At 51.3% G+C, this 20,144-nt stretch overlaps 1 protein-coding gene across 1 annotated transcript; it reads right to left on the minus strand.

Annotated features, from left to right (window-relative positions):
• Positions 1-13,625: 13,625 nt before the first annotated feature.
• LOC132212676 (NUT family member 2G-like) lies at positions 13,626-19,733 on the minus strand. The gene is made up of 7 exons (XM_059658699.1): positions 19,703-19,733; positions 17,201-17,918; positions 16,930-17,058; positions 16,319-16,458; positions 15,618-15,862; positions 15,033-15,149; positions 13,626-14,477 (listed from the first exon to the last, which is right to left on the minus strand). The coding sequence occupies exons 1-7, from the start codon at positions 19,716-19,718 to the stop codon at positions 13,626-13,628; spliced, it is 2,217 nt and encodes a 738-aa protein (XP_059514682.1). The 5' UTR covers positions 19,719-19,733.
• Positions 19,734-20,144: the final 411 nt, after the last annotated feature.

Consider the following 20,144-nt stretch of genomic DNA (forward strand, 5'->3'; position numbering starts at 1 on the left):
GTGACAGCTCAGCCAGGACCTGTGGGAAGGGTGACACCCAGGGCAGAGTGCCTTGCACCCTCAGGAGCTCAGGACCTTGAGCCTGGCTGCTGCTGGGTGCTCCCAGGAGCACAGAGAGGTGAGTTCTTGGAGTGCAGGAAGTTGGGCATGGACCCCACGATCCTGTCAGAAGTGCCACAGACTGGGACGCTGGTGAAATGAGAAACAGGAAGGGGCAAGTCCCTCTGCCCATCTGCTGCTGCTCAGCCTTCCATAAGGTGCAGGAAGGCCAACTGTGGAGAGGCTCACACAGGGACCTCACACAGAGACACCTCCCAACAGAGACCTCACAGAGAGACCTCTCCACGGAGACCTCTCTCACAGAGCTGACATGCAGAGACACCTCCCAACAGAAAGACACACAGAGGCCTCAGAGACACTGCCCAACAGAGACAGAGACCTCACAGAGACTCTTTCCACAGAGACCTCTCTCAAAGATATTACAGAGATTCTCTCCAGAGACACTGCCCAACAGAGACAAGAAAGACCTCACAGACATGTCCCCAAAAGCAACACACACAGACTTCAGAGACACCGCCCAACAGAGACAACAAAGACCTCACAGACAACCCCCCCCGAAAAGCAACACACAGAGACCTCAGAGACACCACCCAACAGAGACCTCCCACAAGATGACTGGCAGACACTCGCCACAGAGACCTCACAGAGATATCTCTCAACAGACACCTCTCTCAGACACTTTCCACAGAGACCACATACTAAAACCCCACACCAATGTCACAGAGACTTCCCAAAGATCCCTCCAACACCAACCTCACCCAGAGACAATACACAGGGGCCACATGTGGCCTCAGAGATACTTCACAGCAAGACCTCACAGAGAGACTTCCTGTAGAGACAGGACACAGACTCCCACTGCCCCACAGAGACTTGGCACGGACCTCACATCCATGTGCCAGGATCCTGAGCATCACCATGTCCTTCCTAGGGCACATGAACCCCTTAGCCACCTGGCAGCACCAAAGAGGTCTCAGCTGTGCCCCCTTGAGGTCCTCAAGACACTGTTAGTATTACACTAAGTGGGGTGTCTGCTTGGGGGGGGATGCTTGGTAAATTTTGTTCTTTTGTAGTATCATTGCCTCTGAACACGAAATTACAAATTCCCTGTGTAGATTTGTAACGTTAATTGTTCCACGGGTTTTCATTAGTTGGAGAATCGCAAATTTAAAAAACAACTAAAACATAGTCTCCAATGAGACAAAATCTCTTTCGTCCACTTTCAGTAACTGTCCAGCCAAATGCTATCACTGTCACATTTTTATTTTGTTGGGGACAAGACCTGAACTTGACATGACTTGTTTACTTTGGGACATCATGACAGTGTGCAACAGATAGACTCTAGGAACGAAAGAATCCAGGAACGAGTCCTCTGGACTTCACACTCGCCTCCCAGGAGGCTAGCTCACTAGCACAGCATCTTGCACATTAACAGCTCGCACCAGATTTGTGGTGGTAGTTTTATTTATTTTAACAAACACTCATGAGCACTTTTCACAAATAAGTCATATTCCTGTCAATGTTCTTATATCATCTGGCAAAATTATACTTGTTAAGCATGTTATTCCTTAAAATGTAGCAATGCCCTCAAAAAATATTATTGCACATGTTCCAGGATATGACAGTCCTAAAGTTCAGCTAACGTACTTAAAAGGATGACCTATTAGGATTTTATTTTCAAATAATTCTATGAAATGCATATTTTCTAAGGCAGCATGCATTGTGCAATAATTACAGAGCTGAAAAGGACGCATGCTTAAAACAATGTTGAAATATTACAAAACATATCACTGAAGCCACGCTGACACACCTATAGCCTAATGCAGGTACTGAGGAAGGACTGCTTAACATCCAAGTGGAAGGCAGTGTTCATTCAATCATCCTTTGTATTGTAATAAAAAATAATAACAGGCCTCACATGTATCCAGCACTTTCCAAAGGGTGCACTTGCGGAGACTTCCTATTTCTCACTGCCAATAGGCAGCCAGTTGCCCTTGCCTTGGTAAAGTCTCTTTTAATGACAGTTGTCAAGTGTGTATCTGGTTCAGTCTCTCAAATGATCCATCGGGATGACAGCCTCAGGCCTCTCTCGAAGGGGAGCAGGGCTGACACCAGGGCCTATTTATCTCAATGAAAAGTAATCCTGCCTTCTGTTCCCCATAATTAACAAGTGTGTAACTATCAATTTTTCTGCTCCCTTAAGTCACTGAATCATAAAATGATGGAATATGGTCATGGTTTCATCTAACATTCTCCAGATCTTTTTTTACGGTGCAACATATGCTGGTTAAGTTTATTAATCAGAATAAAATGGGATCGATTGGGGAAAAGTTCATAGAGGAAAATATCTTTTCTAAGTTGACTATCTTAATGGGGTTCAAATAAGTGATTATTCTTTCATCATTTGAATTAAAGTTGAGGATAAAAGATATATAGAGACAAGTGAGAATGACAATACAACATATCAAAACCTCTGGGATTCAGTGAAAGCAGTAATAAAAGGGAAGGTTATATCATTAAAGACCTATCTCAAGAAACAAGAGAAATCCCACGTAAACAACCTAGCATGACATCTTAAAGAACTAGAAAAAGAAAATAAAAGAAAAAAACAACCCAAAGTCAGCAGAAGAAAGGAAATAATAAAAATTGGAGCAGAATGGAATGAAATAGAGAACACACAGTCTATACAAAAAAAACAATAAAACAAAGAGCTGGTTCTTTGAAAATATTAATAAAATTCATAAAACCCTGACTAGACTCACTAAAGAAAAAAGGAAAAAGACCCATATAAACAAAATCAGAAATGAGAGAGGAGAAGTCACCACAGACATTACAGATACACAAAGGATCCTACTAGAATATTATGAAAGAATATATGCCACCAAATTTAATAACCTAGAAAAAATGGATAAGTTCCTAGACGGATATAACCTTTCTAGACTAAATAATGAAGAATTGGAAACTCTAAATACCAATACACTTGCTGCTCCATCAAGCATCAGGCATTAGTGAGGTAAGTTAGACATTGCCCTGCCTTTAGGGAGCCCACGATGTATGGGGAGAAAGAAAGTTCACAGACAGTTTGAACATATGAAAACTCTGGGTGGTATGGGAGCATGTGAGAAGGGCATCCAACCTGGGGGGGGGAAGCAAGGAAGGAAGAATGTTGTCAGAGAAGACTTTTTAAAGAGATGATAACTGAACAAGGTCTTGAAATTTGAACTAGAGGGGACCAAGCTAAGTGTAGGGAATGATAGTACAAAAGTATGTAAATGGCATAGAGGGTGGCACATTCAACTGCCGGGAGAGTATAAAGAGAGAGGAGGTAGAAGAGGATGCAGTTATGCAGTGCCTAGTCATGATGGGTCATTTATGCCCTGCCAAGGAGTTTGCATCCTTTGACCACAAGTATCCATTCCTTCCTTGCTTTGGAGGAGTTATTTTACTTTGTGTGCAGTCTTGGTGGCATTCTTAATTTAAACACCCTCTGCTACCAGCGGATGGATGGGCAGTTGACTCAAGCTAAGCCAATTGAAACATCACCAAGTGTGAGAGGGAAAGTAGTTAAGGAGACTATGGAAACATCTTCATTAGAGAGAAAGCGATGGGGGTTTCTTTGGGTCATGAAAAGATTGGGAGATTGGATGGAAAGCCAAACCCAGGGTAGAGATGATGTGTGATACTTTCCTATAGCCTGGATTCTTGTTACTTTATTTTCACATCTCAGAACTGGATATAAATACTGAATTTTATTGCCCAGTTGGCATGGCTCAGTGGTTGAGTGTAGACCTATGAACCAGGAGATCACAGTTCAATTCCTGGTCAGGGCACATGCCCAGGTTGTGGTCTCAGTCCCCAGTGTGGAACATTCAGGAGGCATGGAATTGATGATTCTCATCATTGATGTTTCTATCTCCCATCTCCTTTCCTCTCAATAAAGATATATTTTTTTTAAAAGTAAATATTGTATTTTATTCACTGGAAATATGTACTCTATAGTTATTGTAATCATATTTTAAAAATATTTTTATTGATTTCAGAGAGGAAGGGAGAGGGAGAGAAACATTAGTGATAAGAGAGAGTCATTGATCAGCTGCCTCCAGCACCAGGGATTGAGCCCGCAACCCAAGCAAGTGCCCTAACTGGGCATCAAACTGTGAACTCCTGGTTCATAAGTCAATGCTCAATCACTGAGCCACACCAGCTGGTCTGTATTCAGATTTTCTAATCAAAATTTAAATACTTAGTGTTTTAAATCAGCACTGTTATGGAAAATTCAGACTAGGTAGACATCATTTCTCTATGGCAGTTTGGATGGGGTGTACTATTAGAAATTTTTTTGAGTAATATATGCAAAAACCCTTTCCAATTTTACTCTTATCCCATGTTCACCTAACAACCTTTTTGAAGTTTCAACCCAATAACAAGGTTTCCAGTAGAAAAATGATTTCTGTGTTATGTTATATGAGAATTCTTCATACCTGGTGGATATCTTGAGACCACACCAAAGCACCACCCAACTAGTGCCAGAAAGAAAACACCAAAAGGGTGAAACTGGCAGGCCCCAGCCCTGCTGAAACAAATCCCACTCAGAAGGGCGGGTTCTTCACAACAGCTGGTGCTGTAGTGATGACCAGTCTTTACACCCAGTAAACCTGGGGGTCAATCTCACCAACTGAAGTGCCAACGGCAATCAGGGTGCAACTAGAGCAGGAGAGCACACAGAATCCACAATGGTACATTGTTGGGGCGCTTGCTGGGGAAATCAGGGAGACTGTGCCACTGGACCTCACAGGACACCTACTACATAAGGTCACTCTGCCAAGACTGGGAAACATAGCAGATCTACCCAATACATAGAAACAAACACAGGGAGGCAACCAAAATGAGGAGACAAAGAAATATGTCCCAAATGTAAGAACAGGACAAATTCCCAGAAAAGAACTCAATCAAATGGAGGCAAGCAACTTATGGGATACAGAGTTAAAAACACTGGTTATAAGGATGCTGAATGAACTTAGGGGAAGAACAGATGATCTCAGTGAGAACTTTAACAAAGAAATAGGAAATATACAAAAAGAAGATAGAAAATATAATGAAGAACCAGCCAGAAATGAAGGGCACATATACTGAAATGAAGAATACTGGAAGCAATCAAGAGAAGATTAGATGAAATGAAGGATCAAATCAACAATTTATAAGTCAAGGTAGTAAAAAAACACCCAATCAGAACAGCAAGAAGAAAAAAGAATCCAAAAAATAAGAAAAAATGGGTAGTTTCACAGGCATCTGGGACATCAAGTGTTGTTCAAGGGTAAGAGTGGGAGAAGAGACAGAGCAAGTGATTGAAATGTACTTGCAGTAATAGTGATGGAAAACTTCCCTAACCTGGTGAAGGAAATAGACATACAAGTCCAGGAAGCACAGAGAATCCTAAACAAGATGAACCTGCCCTTGCTGGTTTGGCTCAGTGGATAGAGCATTGGCCTGTGGACTGAAGGGTCCTGGGTTTGATTCTGGTCAAGGACACATGCCCAGGTTGCAGGCTCAATCACCAGCAGTGGGCATGCAGGATGCAGCCAATCAATGATTCTCTCTCATCATTGATGTTTCTATGCAGGAAGCCACCCATTGTCTTCACTATCAGAGAAGTGCAAACAAGGATTTCGGAATACTGGTGAACCTTGAACCCATGGTAAGGGCCAGAGTTATGCACCGATTGTCTAGTCCAGACAATGGGGGCTCAAACTATTTCCTGATCAAATAGTCTCGGAGTAAATCCTTCTAATATTTACTGACCTTTAACATAGTCTGTCTGCTACCGCAATTGCCTGCCTAAGGGCTTTATGTGTAACCAAAGTTGAATAAAAGGCTGGCGAGGCCTGGGCACCAGTGGAAGTCCTTCCCCTTGAGTAGGGTTTGCTCACCTGGCCCCCAATATTTCCAAATTATTTCTTGTCTTGTCGCTTTCATTTGCATGCGGACCCTCCTCCAGATCCTGAACCCTGAACCACACGGGATGTGGGGGAACATACACATTTCTATCTCTCTCTTCCTCTCCCTTCCTCTCTGAAATCAATAAAAAAATATATATGTTTAAAAAGATGAACCCAACAAGGCCCACACCAAGAAACCTCATAAATAAATGGCGAAAGTTAAAGACAAAGAGAGAACATGAAAAGCAGCAAGAGAAAAACAGTTTGTTATGTAAAAGGGAGCTAACCCCCCATAAGACTGTTAGCTGATTTCCCAACAGAAACTTTGCAGGTCAGAAGGCATTGGCACCAAATGTTCAAAGTGATGAAAAGTAAGAACCTTCAACAAAGGTTATTATACTCAGTAAGACTACCATTGATAATCAAATGAGAGTTAAAGGGTATGCCAGCCAAGAAAATACTGAAGGAGTTATAAGAAATGTTAAAGGGACTTCTTTAAGAAAAAGAAGGAAAATAAAAAATATGAATAAGAAAATATTGCAAAGAAAATATCCTCATTGACAAAGGAAAACACATAATAAAAGCAGTGGATCAACCAACATTAAAGTTTGTACAAAGGTTAAAATGTAAGAGTAGGAAGATCATATGTAAATACAGCAGTAAATTAAGGGATACACACTCACACACACACCACATAAACATGGAGAGGTTGAATGTGTTCAAATTTAAGTGACCATAGGCTGCTATAAACATAACTTGATATCTTTGAAGCACATGATAACCACAAACCGGAAATATACAAGAGAAATATAAGAAATAAAAAGGAATTGAATCACAACACTACAGAAAGTCAATAACATTCAACAGAAGAGAGAAAGAGGATAACAAAGGAACAAGAGAACTACAAGAACAACCAGAAAACAACTAATAAAATGGCAATCACTATATATCTATCATTAATTACTTTAAATGTAAATGGATTAAATGCTCCAATCAAAAAAATGGATAAAGAAGTGGTACATATATACAATGGAATATTGCTTGGCCATAAAATAGTGAAATCTTACTATTTGCAGCAAATGGACCTATAGCATATTATGCTAAGTGAAATAATTCAGACAGAGAAAGACAAATGCCATATGATTTAAATTATATGTGGAATCTAAGAAACAGAATAAACAAACAAAACAAATAAATTCATGGATACAGAGAACAAGTAGTTGCCAGATGGGAGGGGGATTTTGGAGGTAGATGAAAAAGGTGAATGGATTAAGAAGTACAAATTGACATTTAAAAATCAGTCATGGTGATATAGAGTGCAGCTCAGGGAATAGCCTATATAATAAAGAGGTAATATACAAATTGATAGTCATGCCTTCACAAGATGGCTGCCTACGACCAGGCGGGATTAGTGAGGGATGACCAAATGACTGAACAAGCAGGCTGCATGGGGTGACCAGGCCAGTGGGGGTGGTTAGTGAGGGACGACCAAACGACTGAACAGCAGGCTGCATGGGCGACCAGGCTGGCAGGGCAGGGGGTGTAGTTGGGGGCAACCAGGCTGGTTAAGGGGGGCAGTTGGAGATGTCAAGTATGGCTGGGGGGGAAATTGGGGTGACCAGGCCAGTGTGGGGGGTGCAGTTGGGGGTGACCAGGCCAGCAGGGAAGGGGAAGTTGAGGGCAACCTGGCTGGCAGCAGGGGGCAGTTAGGGGCTACCAGGCCATCAGAGGGGGTAGTTAGGGGTAATCAGGCCAGCACTCAGAGGCAGTGAGAGGCGATCAGGCTGGTGGGTGGGGGGTGCAGTTAGGGGCAACCAGGCAGGCAGGTAGGTGAGCGATTAGGAACCAGAAGTACAGGATTGTGAGAGGGATGTCCCAGATTGGAGAGGGTGCAGGCTGGGCTGAGGGAACCCCCCGCCTTGTGCACAAATTTCATGCACTGGGCCTCTAGTAGTCAATAATCTATAATAATAAAAATATAATATGCTAATTAGAATAGACGTACTTCTGGACAAAGCCGGGGCTGCGAGGGAAGCCTGAATCCAGGGTGCTAGAGGGAAGCCGGTGCTGGCAGCTGAGGGAAGGAAAGCCAACTCTTGCACAAATTTCATGCATTGGGCCTCTAGTATTGTAATAACTAAATATGGTGTCAGGTGAATGCAAGACTTCCCAGGGAAATCACTTTATAAGTTATATAGATGTCTAACCTCTATGCTATAAAAGTAATATAATATTGAATGTCAACTGTAATTGCATATTTAAAAATTGAATTTTTAAAAAAGAACAAAATAAATAATGTTGTCTAAACCACCTAGTCTATGGTATTTTTTATAGCAGCCTGAGCAGATGAACACATAAAAATACGTAAGATGTACATATCTTTGCAGTTGTAGGAGTAGAAACAAGATAAGATGAGGAAATGCGACATTGAAAAGATAATACTATGTTCTTGAGTTGATGAAGAATGTATATTGTCAATTAATGAATCAAAAGCAATCACAAGAAGGATAGACTTTTTTTATATACTTTATTGATTTTTTACAGAGAGGAAGAGAGAGAGATAGAGAGTTAGAAACATCGATGAGAGAGAAACATTGATCAGCTGCCTCCTGCACACCCCCCACTGGGGATGTGCCTGCAACCAAGGTACATGCCCTTTACTGGAATCGAACCTGGGACCTTTCAGTCCTCAGGCCAATGCTCTATCCACTGAGCAAAACAGGCTTTGGCAGGATAGACATTTTTTAACCTGAATCTAGTTGCACCTCTTGAAATGGTTGAACTCAAAAGACAAAAGACAATTTTAATATCAGCAAGGAAGATGAACACCTACAAAGAAAGCGTTATAAAATGATGGCATAATTTTCAATACCAACTACATAAAGTATATTAGGTGAAAGTACTTTTCAAAACCCTTGAATGGGAAAAATTAGCATCTACAATTGATTATCCTGTAACATTATAATTTTAAAAAGTCCAACAACAAATATTATGTTATTTTTAATATATGCACACAATGCGAAATTATATATAATGCCAAAATTAAATGAGATCCAATATATAATTTTTATTACCCTGAACTCAGAATGTTGAAAGAAGACCAAGGCAAAATGATATATACAATATGATACTATATATAACCCCCCAAATTATCATTATATATAATTTTGGTTACACATAGCTATAATAAAACCATAAGCTCTTTTGTTTTGGAATTTTCTCAAAATTAAAAATATAATTAGCATGTGATTCCACAACCCTTTCTTCAAAACAATTCAAAGAAGGATCTCAAAGAAATATATGCACACTCACATTCATTGCTCCTTTTTTTTCTTCCACAATAGCCAAGAGAAACCCAAGTCCATTAACAGATGAACAGATAAAGAAAATGTGGTCTGTAAATACCATGAGCCTTGAAAACAAAGAAACCGCATCACATGTTACAAGGTGAATGAACCTTTGGGACATTAAGTGAAGTAAGCAAGTCACAAAAAAACAAATACTGTGTGTGATTCCACTCACGCAAAGTATCTAAAGTAGTCAAAGTCACAGAAACAGGGGGTAGAAAAGTGGTTGTGCAGATCTAAGGGAGGAGGTAATACTACAATATTATTGACTATATTCCCTAATTAGGGAGAATTAGGGTCCGATGTGTACAGAGATCCAATGTTGAAAGATGACAATTTTCTAGAGATCTGTTGCACAGCAGTGTAAATATAATTAACACCGCTGAACTGTACACTTAAAAATGGTAAAGATGGAGTAAAGAAGGAAGAATCATAGGAATACGTTTCCACAATACATGATTGTCAATAGATTTTTAGATATGACAACAAAGGCAACAAAAGAACAAAAAATAAATAAATTTGGCTTCATCAAAAGTAAAGACTTTTTTTCTTCAAAAGACACTATCAAGAAAGTAAAGGACAGCCCACAAAATGGGAGAATTTAGTGGAAACCTTATCTCTGGAAAGACACTTTTACCTAGAATATATAAAGAACTCTTACAGCTCAATAATAAAAGCCAAACCAACTAAACTTGGCAAACGATGAGGACACACTGCTCCATTGAGATGTACACGTGGCCAGGAGCACAGAAAAGGTGCTCAACATCAGGGAAACGCAATCTCCATCCGCAGTGAGATGCCGCTCCGAGCCACGAGGGCGGTGACAGGTCGTCCCATGTCTCCGGGATTTCCCCAGGAGGCCAGGGCTTCCTCGAGGGGATTGAGTCCTCCTGGAGAAGGAGGAAGTCTCTGCAGCCAAACCTGCCTGGTGCCTCCCAGGCTGTCCCAGTTCCTGCTGTGGGACCTGCACGCAGTCCCCAGACCTCCCAGCCCCACTCTCCTCACAGAAAATCAGGGGAAAGGAACTCACTCCCAGGCTCCCTAAGGGAGGAGGTAATATTACAACATTACTCCCCGTTCCCTCCCCACTCCCAGCCCCACCAGAGCTATAAGGAAGTGGAGCAGCAGAGAGCGCTGAGCACACAGGGAGCACCTTCTCCGTATGAGCACTGTGATTTCCCTGGAGGAGTGACGGGAGGGCATTGCTGTTTGCACAGATTCTACTTCAGTCACTGGTGTAGGGAGCAGCTCTAGGGTCAAGCCTCGTGCTGACCTGTGGCAGGGTCACAAACAAGTCCCAACCTGGAGGGCAGAGCTATCCTATTATAATTAAGCCTGACCTTGTAGCCCTCCCTAATTCCTTCCTAAGTAGCTAATGGGCTGAGGGAGGTGCAGCAAGTGTTGCCAAAACAAGAACATTTATATACATGTTAATCTACCCTTGTTTTAATCAGACTGTAAAATAAAGCATCCGCTTGCAGGCTGGGTCTTCTGTGTCCTCATCCAGGCACGGGAGATCCACTGAGCCCCAGCTGTATTCTCTGGTCTGTCTTTTTGTCAATGCTTCACAGCCCCTCCTCAGGTTCACCCTTTGCTGGGCTGGCGCAGCACAACTAGGAGCGCTATCCTGCTTCCTACCTTATGCGCTGCCCTCAGGGTGTCGTGTCAAGTTTATTTTCCTGTAATACGGAAGGTTGGCTGCAGGGAAATATGAAACACTTCTTCCCTTTTCTTTACATTGCACCTACCATAGTATTTTCCAAACGCTAATGTGCAAATCTCTCCAGGATTCCACGTACCCCGTGGACTTGGCCTCGCCCACAGTTGAAGCAGCAATAGGCCTCCAGTCGGCCCCACTGTGCAGGTGCCAGGGAGATTTCGGGGTTCCCAGGGCTCTGAGGTGGGGGCAGCCAGGCTCTGCCCTCCCCCTGGGAACTGTTCACCCAAACAATGACTCAAAGGCAGAAACAGCAGGCGAGTGAGGACAGGCGCAGAGACACCCGGGGCCAGGTGTGAACCTGATGATGGTGACAAGGCACACAGGGGTGGAGCAAGTGTGTTCCCTTCAAACACAACTCAGTGCTCCTGACAACCCTAGAGGTGGGGGGCCGGGGACGGGGAGCAGTTACCCTGGTTCACCACGGAGACCCTGAAAGCAGAGAAGTCCCAGGACTAATTCGCACCAGTGACCGAGGGTCCAGGCTCTGTCCGTCACCCACACATTTGCATCCAGGGCCTGCCACCCAGGCAGGGACACATCGGGGCTCATGGGGGGGACGCTCACCCGGGAGGGGAGGCAGCTTCTGGACCAGCCCCACGACACACACAGAGTCTGGCACAACCTCCGAGCCCGTTTCTCCGTTTGAGATCCAGCGGGGCAGGGAGGGGCAGCGGCCGGGGAAGACGGGCCCAGGGGAGAAGTCTCCTTCACAAAGTGCCCAGGAGGCTGGGAGAGTGGGTGCTGCCCGCCACACGGGACAAGGGAAGGCAGCAGAGGAGGACCTGAGGGCTGACCTGCGGTTTGGTGGGAGGGGTGAGGGCCCTGACGTGAGTCCATTCTCCCCCGAGCTCTTTGTGGGGCAGCAGAGGGCCAGGCCTCCTTTCACTGCGCGGCTGCCGCCCCGTCCCATCGCCGCTGCTGGTCCCATCGCCGCTGCTGGACCGCCGCCCGGGCCACAGCTCTGCATGCTGGGTGGGCTGGGGCCGAGCTCGGGAGCCTCAGCCGTCCCACCCAACCTGAGCCAGGGCAGGAATCAGACTTGAACCTGGGGAAGAGGCAGTGGCCAGGAGGCAGGGGTGAGGGCCAGGGCGTGGCCACGTGGGAGCAGAGCTGGGACAGGCAGTTCTGCAGACAGGGGTCTCCTCCTGGCTCAGCTCCGTCCCTCACTGCTGGCTCATTTCGCGCTTACATCCGGGGTCGGGTCCCCGCTTTGTCTGTGGGGTCGGTAGCAGTGCCCACAGCCGGTGACGGGGCCCCTCCCTCAGCCGGGATCTCAGCTGCCACCAGCCCTGGGGCCACACGCACCTGGGCCCCTGCCGCCCCTGCTGGTCGGGCTTGTGAAAGGGCCCCACAGGGTGTGAGTAGCACCTGTTTCCCACGCGGATGTAAATCTGCGTCAGCATCCATCACACAAGAGTCCAGCCCTGGTTGGGAGGGAAGGGACAGCAGTCGTGGGCGTCCTGGAATCCCCGTTGTCCCTGAGCCCCTCCCCCAGCCACAGCAGAGGGGTCCTCCTCCCCCAGCTGGACACGATCGTCCCACACAGAAACCCCCCAAGGGACTTGGCGTCCCCCCACCCTCTGCCATTCCCCGTGACCCACCTTTAACAGGCTTGTCGCCATGACTCTCCTGTCACCCCCTTGTTCCAGCCTCGCCCCACCCCCTCCACTTTCAATCACCCACTGAGACAGAGGATGCTCCTCCTGCAGGAGGCCCATGGGGGACAGGTGCCCCTGAGGCCCAGCCTTTCCCTCTCGGGTCAGGACACAGTCTGGCCTTGGGAGCAGAAGTGGTGGGAGGGGTCCCTGGGGATTGGAGAGCTGTGTGCTCCCAGGAGCAGGAAGAGGTCCCTGTCCATCAGGAGGAGGGGCTGAGGGTCCCCTGTGGATGCAGAGCGCCCAGGACCTCCCGCATCCTCCCTTCCTCTCAGGTCCCCTCTCCAAGGAGCAGCGCAGACCCGAGTACAGACACAGCGGCCTCCAGAGCATTTTGAAACAAAATTATCTTTATTCATAACAGACCCACAATGCCCCACAGGTGCTACTCCTACCCCCACCCCAGGCCACCCCCACCCTAATGGTCCTGCCCTCCCTCCTACCCCCACTCAGGCCCACCCCCATCCTAAGGGTCGTGCCCTCCCTCTTACTCCCACCCCAGGCCCACCCCCACCCTAATGGTCCTGCCCTCCCTCCTACCCCCACCCAGGCCCACCCCCACCCTAATGGTCCTGCCCTCCCTCCTACCCCCACCCAGGCCCACCCCCGCCCTAAGGGTCCCGCCCTCCCTCCTACCCCCACCCAGGCCCACCCCCGCCCTAAGGGTCCCGCCCTCCCTCCTACCCCCACCCAGGCCCACCCCCACCCTAAGGGTCCTGCCCTCCCTCCTACCCCCACCCAGGCCCACCCCCACCCTAAGGGTCCCACACTCCCTCCTACCCCCACCCAGGCCCACCCCCGCCCTAAGGGTCCCACACTCCCTCCTACCCCCACCCAGGCCCACCCCCACCCTAAGGGTCCCGCCCTCCCTCCCTGCCTCCCATCCTCCCATGTCAGTGGAGCAGCAGGATCAGCCCTGCGATGAGAAGGAGCCCTTGGCTCCTCTGGGGGACAGCCAGGCCCCATGCAGTCTGGGCCCCTCGGGGCGCTGGCAGTGGGGGGCACACCCCTCTGCTCCATCCTGTCTGCAGTGCCGCTTCCTCCCGCTCCCTGGGTCAGACGGGTCACACTTCCTCTTGCGAGGCTGTGAGGAGGGCACCAGCCCCAGAGCCAGCGCTGGCCGCCCACAGACCCCGAGGTCGGCCCCTGGGCGGGGGGTCTTCTGAGACTTGGACGCGGCAGGTGCAGCTCGGCTGAGGCCTCTTCTCTGAAGGGACTGGGACTGGGCCGCGCCCCGGGGCCCCCGACCTCCAGGGCAGGCCAGGCCCGAGGCGGGGACAGGACTCAGAGAGAGCGCGCAGGGCAGCAGGCGGCCGGGAGAGGCCCAGAGGAAGGCCAGGCTGCGGAGGTCCTCCTCCTCCTCACGGGGCCTGTCCGCTGGCCCGCGAGTCTCCCCGACAGGAGGGGCCTCTCGGGGGACGCGGGCCTCCCCGGGGCCCAGTGCACAGTCAGCAGGCCCGGGGCCCTGGGGAGCCGAGGGCGGGCATCGCGCCCGGAGTGGTGGGTGCTCCTGACGCCCCGCAGAGACAGCAAAGGCCTGGGGCCTGGGCCGGTGGGCGCCTGCGGGGCCGCGCCTTTGCTGGTCCTTGAAGTCGGTCTCTGGTGGGCAGGCTTTGTCACTGACCCCCAGCTGGGGGCCACGGTCACGCCTTTGGGCATCTTGGTGGGTCACAGACTCGGAAGGACTTGAGTCCCACAGGGGATGACTTGGGGGTGCCTGCACGCCCCCCTCCTTGGAGGCCAGGACTCGCTTCTCTACCAGCTGGGAAGAAGAAGAAACAGTGACTGGCGCTGCACACGTGAGTGTTTGTGTGTGTGTGTGTGTGTGTGTGTGTGTGTGTGTGTGTAGGAGGAGCATGGGTGATGGGACAATGGCACTGGGGGGGGAGGGGGAGGTGACACCGTGACTGGAATCCACCACAGTCATGTGTCTCTCCTCTGTCCCCTGTGCCATATTCCCAGCCTTGTGTCGCCTCCCCTTCTGGGCTCCCACCCCCTCCTCTCTGTAGCCCTCTCCTTCTTGTCGTCCTGCCCTGCTCCCACCCAGGGCTGGCCCCTCGACACGTGGTGCCTGCAGGCAGGGGTGGCGTGGACACAGGCATGTGTGTCCTGGTTCTGGGTTGCTCCCTGCCCTGGTTTACCGGGGTGCACCCTCCCCTGGCTCCCTGAGGGCCCCCACCCCTGAACTACCACCCTCTCTCCCTCCCTGACTCACTAGGGCCTGTCCCTCCTCTAACTCCCCTGGGGTCCCTGGGTCCTATGGCTCACTTGGGGTCCCCCTTCTGTCTCCCTAAGGTCCCACCCTCCCCTGGCTCACCTGGGCAGCAGTGAACCCTTCTTCCTGCTCCAACTCCTCAGCTAGCGCCAAGGGATCCTGCTGTGCGTCTGGGGAAATTATTTGTTCCATGAATTGGGGGTGAATGACCGCCTCCACCTGGGACAGAAGGAAGCGGCTGTGAGCCCCTCGGCAGGGAGCAAACTGGGAGTCAGCGGGGCCTGGAGCACAAGTGGGAAAGCCCAGACCCACCCGTCCTCCTGCTCAGGCGGGTGTTTTACTCCATCATGGTCATCAGGTGCACACACACACACACACACACACACAAACATACACAGAAACACATACATGGATGGACATACACACTCGGGCACACCCACATGAACACAGCACACACACACACATACACAAACACAGAAACACATACATGCACATACACACACAGGAACACAGCACACACCACACCCACACAAAGCGCACACATGCACACAGACACGCATACTCTCAAGAGCCCAGCTCAGGAACAAAGAGCAGAGCCCAATCCCATCAGCCTGGGAGACCCCGGGTCTGGGTGCTGCAGCACCTCCCTCTGGGACCTTATAGACCCGGAGCTGCCAGCCAGCCCACCTGGGTGACAAAGTCTTCCTGGGAGCACAGCTGGTCCAGGTAGCTCAGGAGACCCTCGTCCTGCAGACACTCCTTTATTTCATCTTCCCATCCTCCACCTGGCGCCCCCACGGGCAGCCCATCCATGATGTCCATGTCCTCTTGCTCGGCCTCAGGGGGGACCCCATTGCGGGACTCAGTCTCCCGGGGCGGCTGGGCTGTGTAGGCGCACTGGGTGCTGGGTACAGCCTTCCTGGGAGTGCGAGCTGGGCAGAGAGGGAAGAGGGGGGAGCGTGAGGGGATAAAGCTCCCACCTCCAGGGCATGCGATGCTGAGGGCAGTGTTGGGGCATTAATATGGGTGCGGCTGGGTCAGGGCCACCTGAAGCCTGTGACTATGTGAGGGGAGGCCAGAGGAGAGCACCCAAGAGAGTCATGTGTGAGGACGTGTGGAGCCACCGAATCTCCAAGGGGCCCCGCAGCCAGCCGCTTCTCAGCAGACTTCATGTGGGGCCTTTGACAGGGAGCGGGGAGAGGGGATGAGAAAGTGGACCGGGTCCAGACCCCATGGGGACAAAGGGTCAGAGGCCCGACTCTCAGGGCTGTTTCCCTTGAAAGACCAAAGCCCCCCTGAAGGAGAAGGGCCCATGTGGGTGGGACACTGGCCTGCCCTAGGCCCTGTTGCCATTGGTCATGGTCTCCCGTGGGAACGTGCTGGCCTACCTGGCTGCCTACCCTTCGCTGGGGCTGGGGGCCCCCGAGGATCAGGTCTCGGTGGGGCAGGAGGGGGCTGGGTGTGCGCCCCCTTCTTCCACTGGAACTTTTCAAACTGCATCTGCTCCTCCGCCTCAAACTCCATGAACCTGGGGGTGAGGGGGGCACAGCTGTGCTGAGAAGGAGGCCGCTGGGAGCCCAGAAAGGCAGCAGCGGGTGGAGGGATGGGAGAGCCAGGGCCTTGGGGCTGTCAGGGCCCGGACACTGGGGAGGCAGGAGGCTGGCTGAGCACATTCCTGCACAGCCCCTCTGGCTGGAGTCTGCCCACGGGGCTGGGCACCTTCTCCCCAGCCTCTCCTGAGCCTTCATGTCCAGCCCAGGACGGGTCAGGGTCAGAGGAGGGGGGAGCTCCCGGGAGGTGGGACAGAAGCACCCACACTCTGAAGCTGAGGGAGAGGCTTCCCCAGGAGAGAAGTGCCTCTGGGCTGTGGGGACCCTGTGCTGAGTGACACCCTCCCACCACCCTCCTCTCTGATGGGACCTCACAGCTGGACCCTGCCCCGCAGTCAGCCCCGCCCCCACCCCACCCCCAGCTGTGGGGACCAAGGACCCTGACTCACTTTTCTGCCATCTCAGAATAGACCCTCCGGTCAAAGTTGCTCTTGCACTGCCATTCCTGCATGGCCTGCCCTATTCCCTCCTCCAGCGTCATGGTGGGCCTCAGGCGGGACAGGGACCGGAGCGCTGGCCTGTAATGCCTCAGGGTCAGTCATGGCTGCAGCCTGGCCTCCACCCGCCTGCCCACCCCAGCTCAGTGGCGCCAGGTTCCCACCCCCACCCAGCAGGACTGAAAGCTCCAGGTGCACCCCCTGCCCTGCCCAGTGCACTCACATGAGGAAGCAGCAAAGAGCTCCCGCATCAGGACTCTGGGGAAGGTGCCCCCGGGCCAGGGCCTTGAAGCACTGCCAACGACGGAAGTCCTCATACACACTCTTGGGGTTACAGGCGTCATCCAGCGAGGCCTTGGACTGGGAGGCGGCCAGGCCACCCTCCCTGGAAGCCCCGTGTGGCCGTGATCCAGGGTCCACTCGGGGGACGATGGGGGCCAGCTGGGCAGCTGGTGGTGGAGCTTGAGGAGGAAGGCCGGGGCACCAGCCTCCATCGCCGGCCTGGGTGCCCCCAAAAGCCGAGGCGGGCATTATCGCCTCCACCGCAGTGGCTTCCAAGAAGAGGGGTGCAGGACACACAGCACCCCCACAGATGGCCCCTGGAGCACTCCCATTGAGGGGGGCCTGAGTCAGGACAATGGTCTCAGTCTGGGAGGGCTGTAGTCGTCCCCCTTCTGACCTGACCTGGTCCATGATGTTACAAGCCCCAGGCCCAATGGGGCCTTGACCCGCATCTCCTGCCACCAGAGGTGTCCTGGGCAAAGCGGGCAGCACCAGGGAGCGGCCAGGAGGGAATGACGGGGTCCTCAGCGGCGGCAGGTGCTGCTCCCAAGGTGGCCGGTGGGCGGGGCCAGTAGTGGGCGGGGGAAAGGGCTGTGCCGTGAAAGGAGTCATGGAGGCACCAGGCTTCAGGGTCACATCTGCTCCCAGCACTGCAGATGCTGTTGAGACAAAGGAAAGGGTGAAGGGAGGAGGAGAACCAGCAAACAGCACTGAGGCGCTCTCGGCCCCCCGTAGCCACTGGGGAATCAGAGCAGTGAGTCTCCCAGGGGAGGGCCATTGAGATGGGCAAACTGCGGAGGTGGCACATGTGCTCAGGTCATTGTCACGCTGTGACCTCCAGTTGGGATTTATTCCACTGGAGAGCTTGCTCCCCATCTCCAAGGCTCCCTGACCACGGTCTGCGAGAAGAAACTGCCCCAGGCAGCGCTGACCCTGAGAGCCGCCCTAAGGATTCCCTGGCACCGACCCTGCCAGCCTCAGGCCTGGCCCTGGGCAGCAGTCTGCTCTGGGGGCAACGACCCCAGGCAGGACCCACTCCGGTGACCTTCTCCAAGGTAAGCTCTAGGCACCCAAAGCGGCTCTGAGAACAGGCCGTGTGTAAAATATTAGGGCCCCATCTGTTCCTCAGTCTTCCCTTTTCTCAATAAATCACCCCCTTTCTGTCCTGGGCTTGCACAACAACACAAAAACAGTTGAGTAATGTCTCCCCACAAGAAGGCACAGGGACCCTGATCTGACCCTTGAACGCACTGACCAGCATGCACATGTGTGTCAGAACCAACAGTGAACACTCAACACGGGCCAGGTCCTGCCACTCGGCCCCAGCGCTCAGACTAATGGCCCCTCAGGAGCTTTTCATTTCACAGCCAGCAATGGCTGCAGATGGTTAGTGAAGAACTACGGAATGAGGCAAAGTGGGGCTGTTGGTAGGGGTTTCCAGAAACTTCCATAGCTGCTGTCCTGTTAGATGGGTTATGGGACTGCAGAATGTCTGTGGTCCTTCCCCTTCTAGCTCCCAACAGTGGAAAGTGAAGGCCCAGTGGAAGCAGGTGTGAGCCGGTGACTGTGGGACACAGTTGTCTAAACACCACCCAGGCTCCACATCTGTTTTCTGTCCCTGAAGCAGGAACGTGGACTATGAGCAATCCCCTCATCTCAAAGGTAAAGGGCAGGGCAGAGGGTGCACCATGAGATGCTCGACAAGAGGAAGTTGATATGAAGACTTGGGTGGCCACAGGGGGACGATTTGGGACAGCTCAGGGAGGCAGGCCCTATCTTGGTTGAAGTTACCCGGCCCCCCTGCCCCTATGGAATCCAAGCCAACAAGCAGCTCCCTGGGCTGAGGAGGAGCGAGCTCTGGGCCGGAAGCAGGGGAGAAGTTCCGGGCTGCAGCAGTTGGAGGACCTTCCAGCCTAGCCCTCGAGAGGACATTTCATTGTGGACTTGGCCACAGACAGCCCCACTGCACAGCTTTCTGGCTAAGACCCTCCCACAGCCCCCACTAGCTCTAGTGAACTCAGGTCAAGTCCCTTAGAAAGATACTGCGGGGCGAGCTCCAGGTGCCCCAAGAACAGCACACAGGACTAGGCTTTCCCGTGACCCTCCCTGTGCCACCCCCAGGACATCGCCCACTACTCCCCCCACACACATGGCAGTGGCTTGTCTCCCCTCTGGGAAGAGCCCACATGCCTGCTGCCGTCCTTTCTCCACACCCAGGCATTTCCCTGAGCCACCCTGACCCACCTCTAGGAGCCCTCCTGCCAGTGCCCTCACAGGTTCCCATGGGCTCCCAGCCTCCCTGGGTGACAGGTCCTTGGAGGTCCAGTGCTGGCTCCCTCCCCTACTTCAGTCAAACCGTGTTTCCCCAGGGTCACAGTTTAACCCCAAGTTTTGAGGGACAGCTCCGTGTTTAAAACATCCCCCCTCCAATCTATAGGCTTACCTCCTACTGAAGCCATCCCTGCAGGCTCATTCACTGACCACTGCTGCCTAGGAGCCTCCACAATGAGAAAAGTCAAGTGGAGAATCCAGAGAGTGAGCTGCTCCAACAGCTGCTCAGCATCCAGTGGAGGGAAGGTTTGGATTTGAACTGTAGAATGTAGGCTCCAGACCTTCTGCAGCGGGGGAGGGGCCGAGGACCAATGGGCTGGGGTGGGGGTGGGGGGGCATTCCATGGAGGGCTCTGATAGGTAGGCGAGAACCAGCAGTTCCTTTCAAATTTAAACTCACAAATTTAAAGACACACTAGCAGTAATGACCTTCTCTAAGGTAAGTTCCAGGCACCCAAAGTCACCTGATGACTTTATTTCAGTTCTTGATCCATCACCCTATTTCTGGGTCCCTCAACCTGCTTCCTATCTGGTCTTGGTTGACTTCAACACAGG

The sequence above is a fragment of the Myotis daubentonii genome, chromosome 11, assembly GCF_963259705.1.
Source record: "Myotis daubentonii chromosome 11, mMyoDau2.1, whole genome shotgun sequence".
Lineage (NCBI taxonomy): Eukaryota > Metazoa > Chordata > Mammalia > Chiroptera > Vespertilionidae > Myotis > Myotis daubentonii.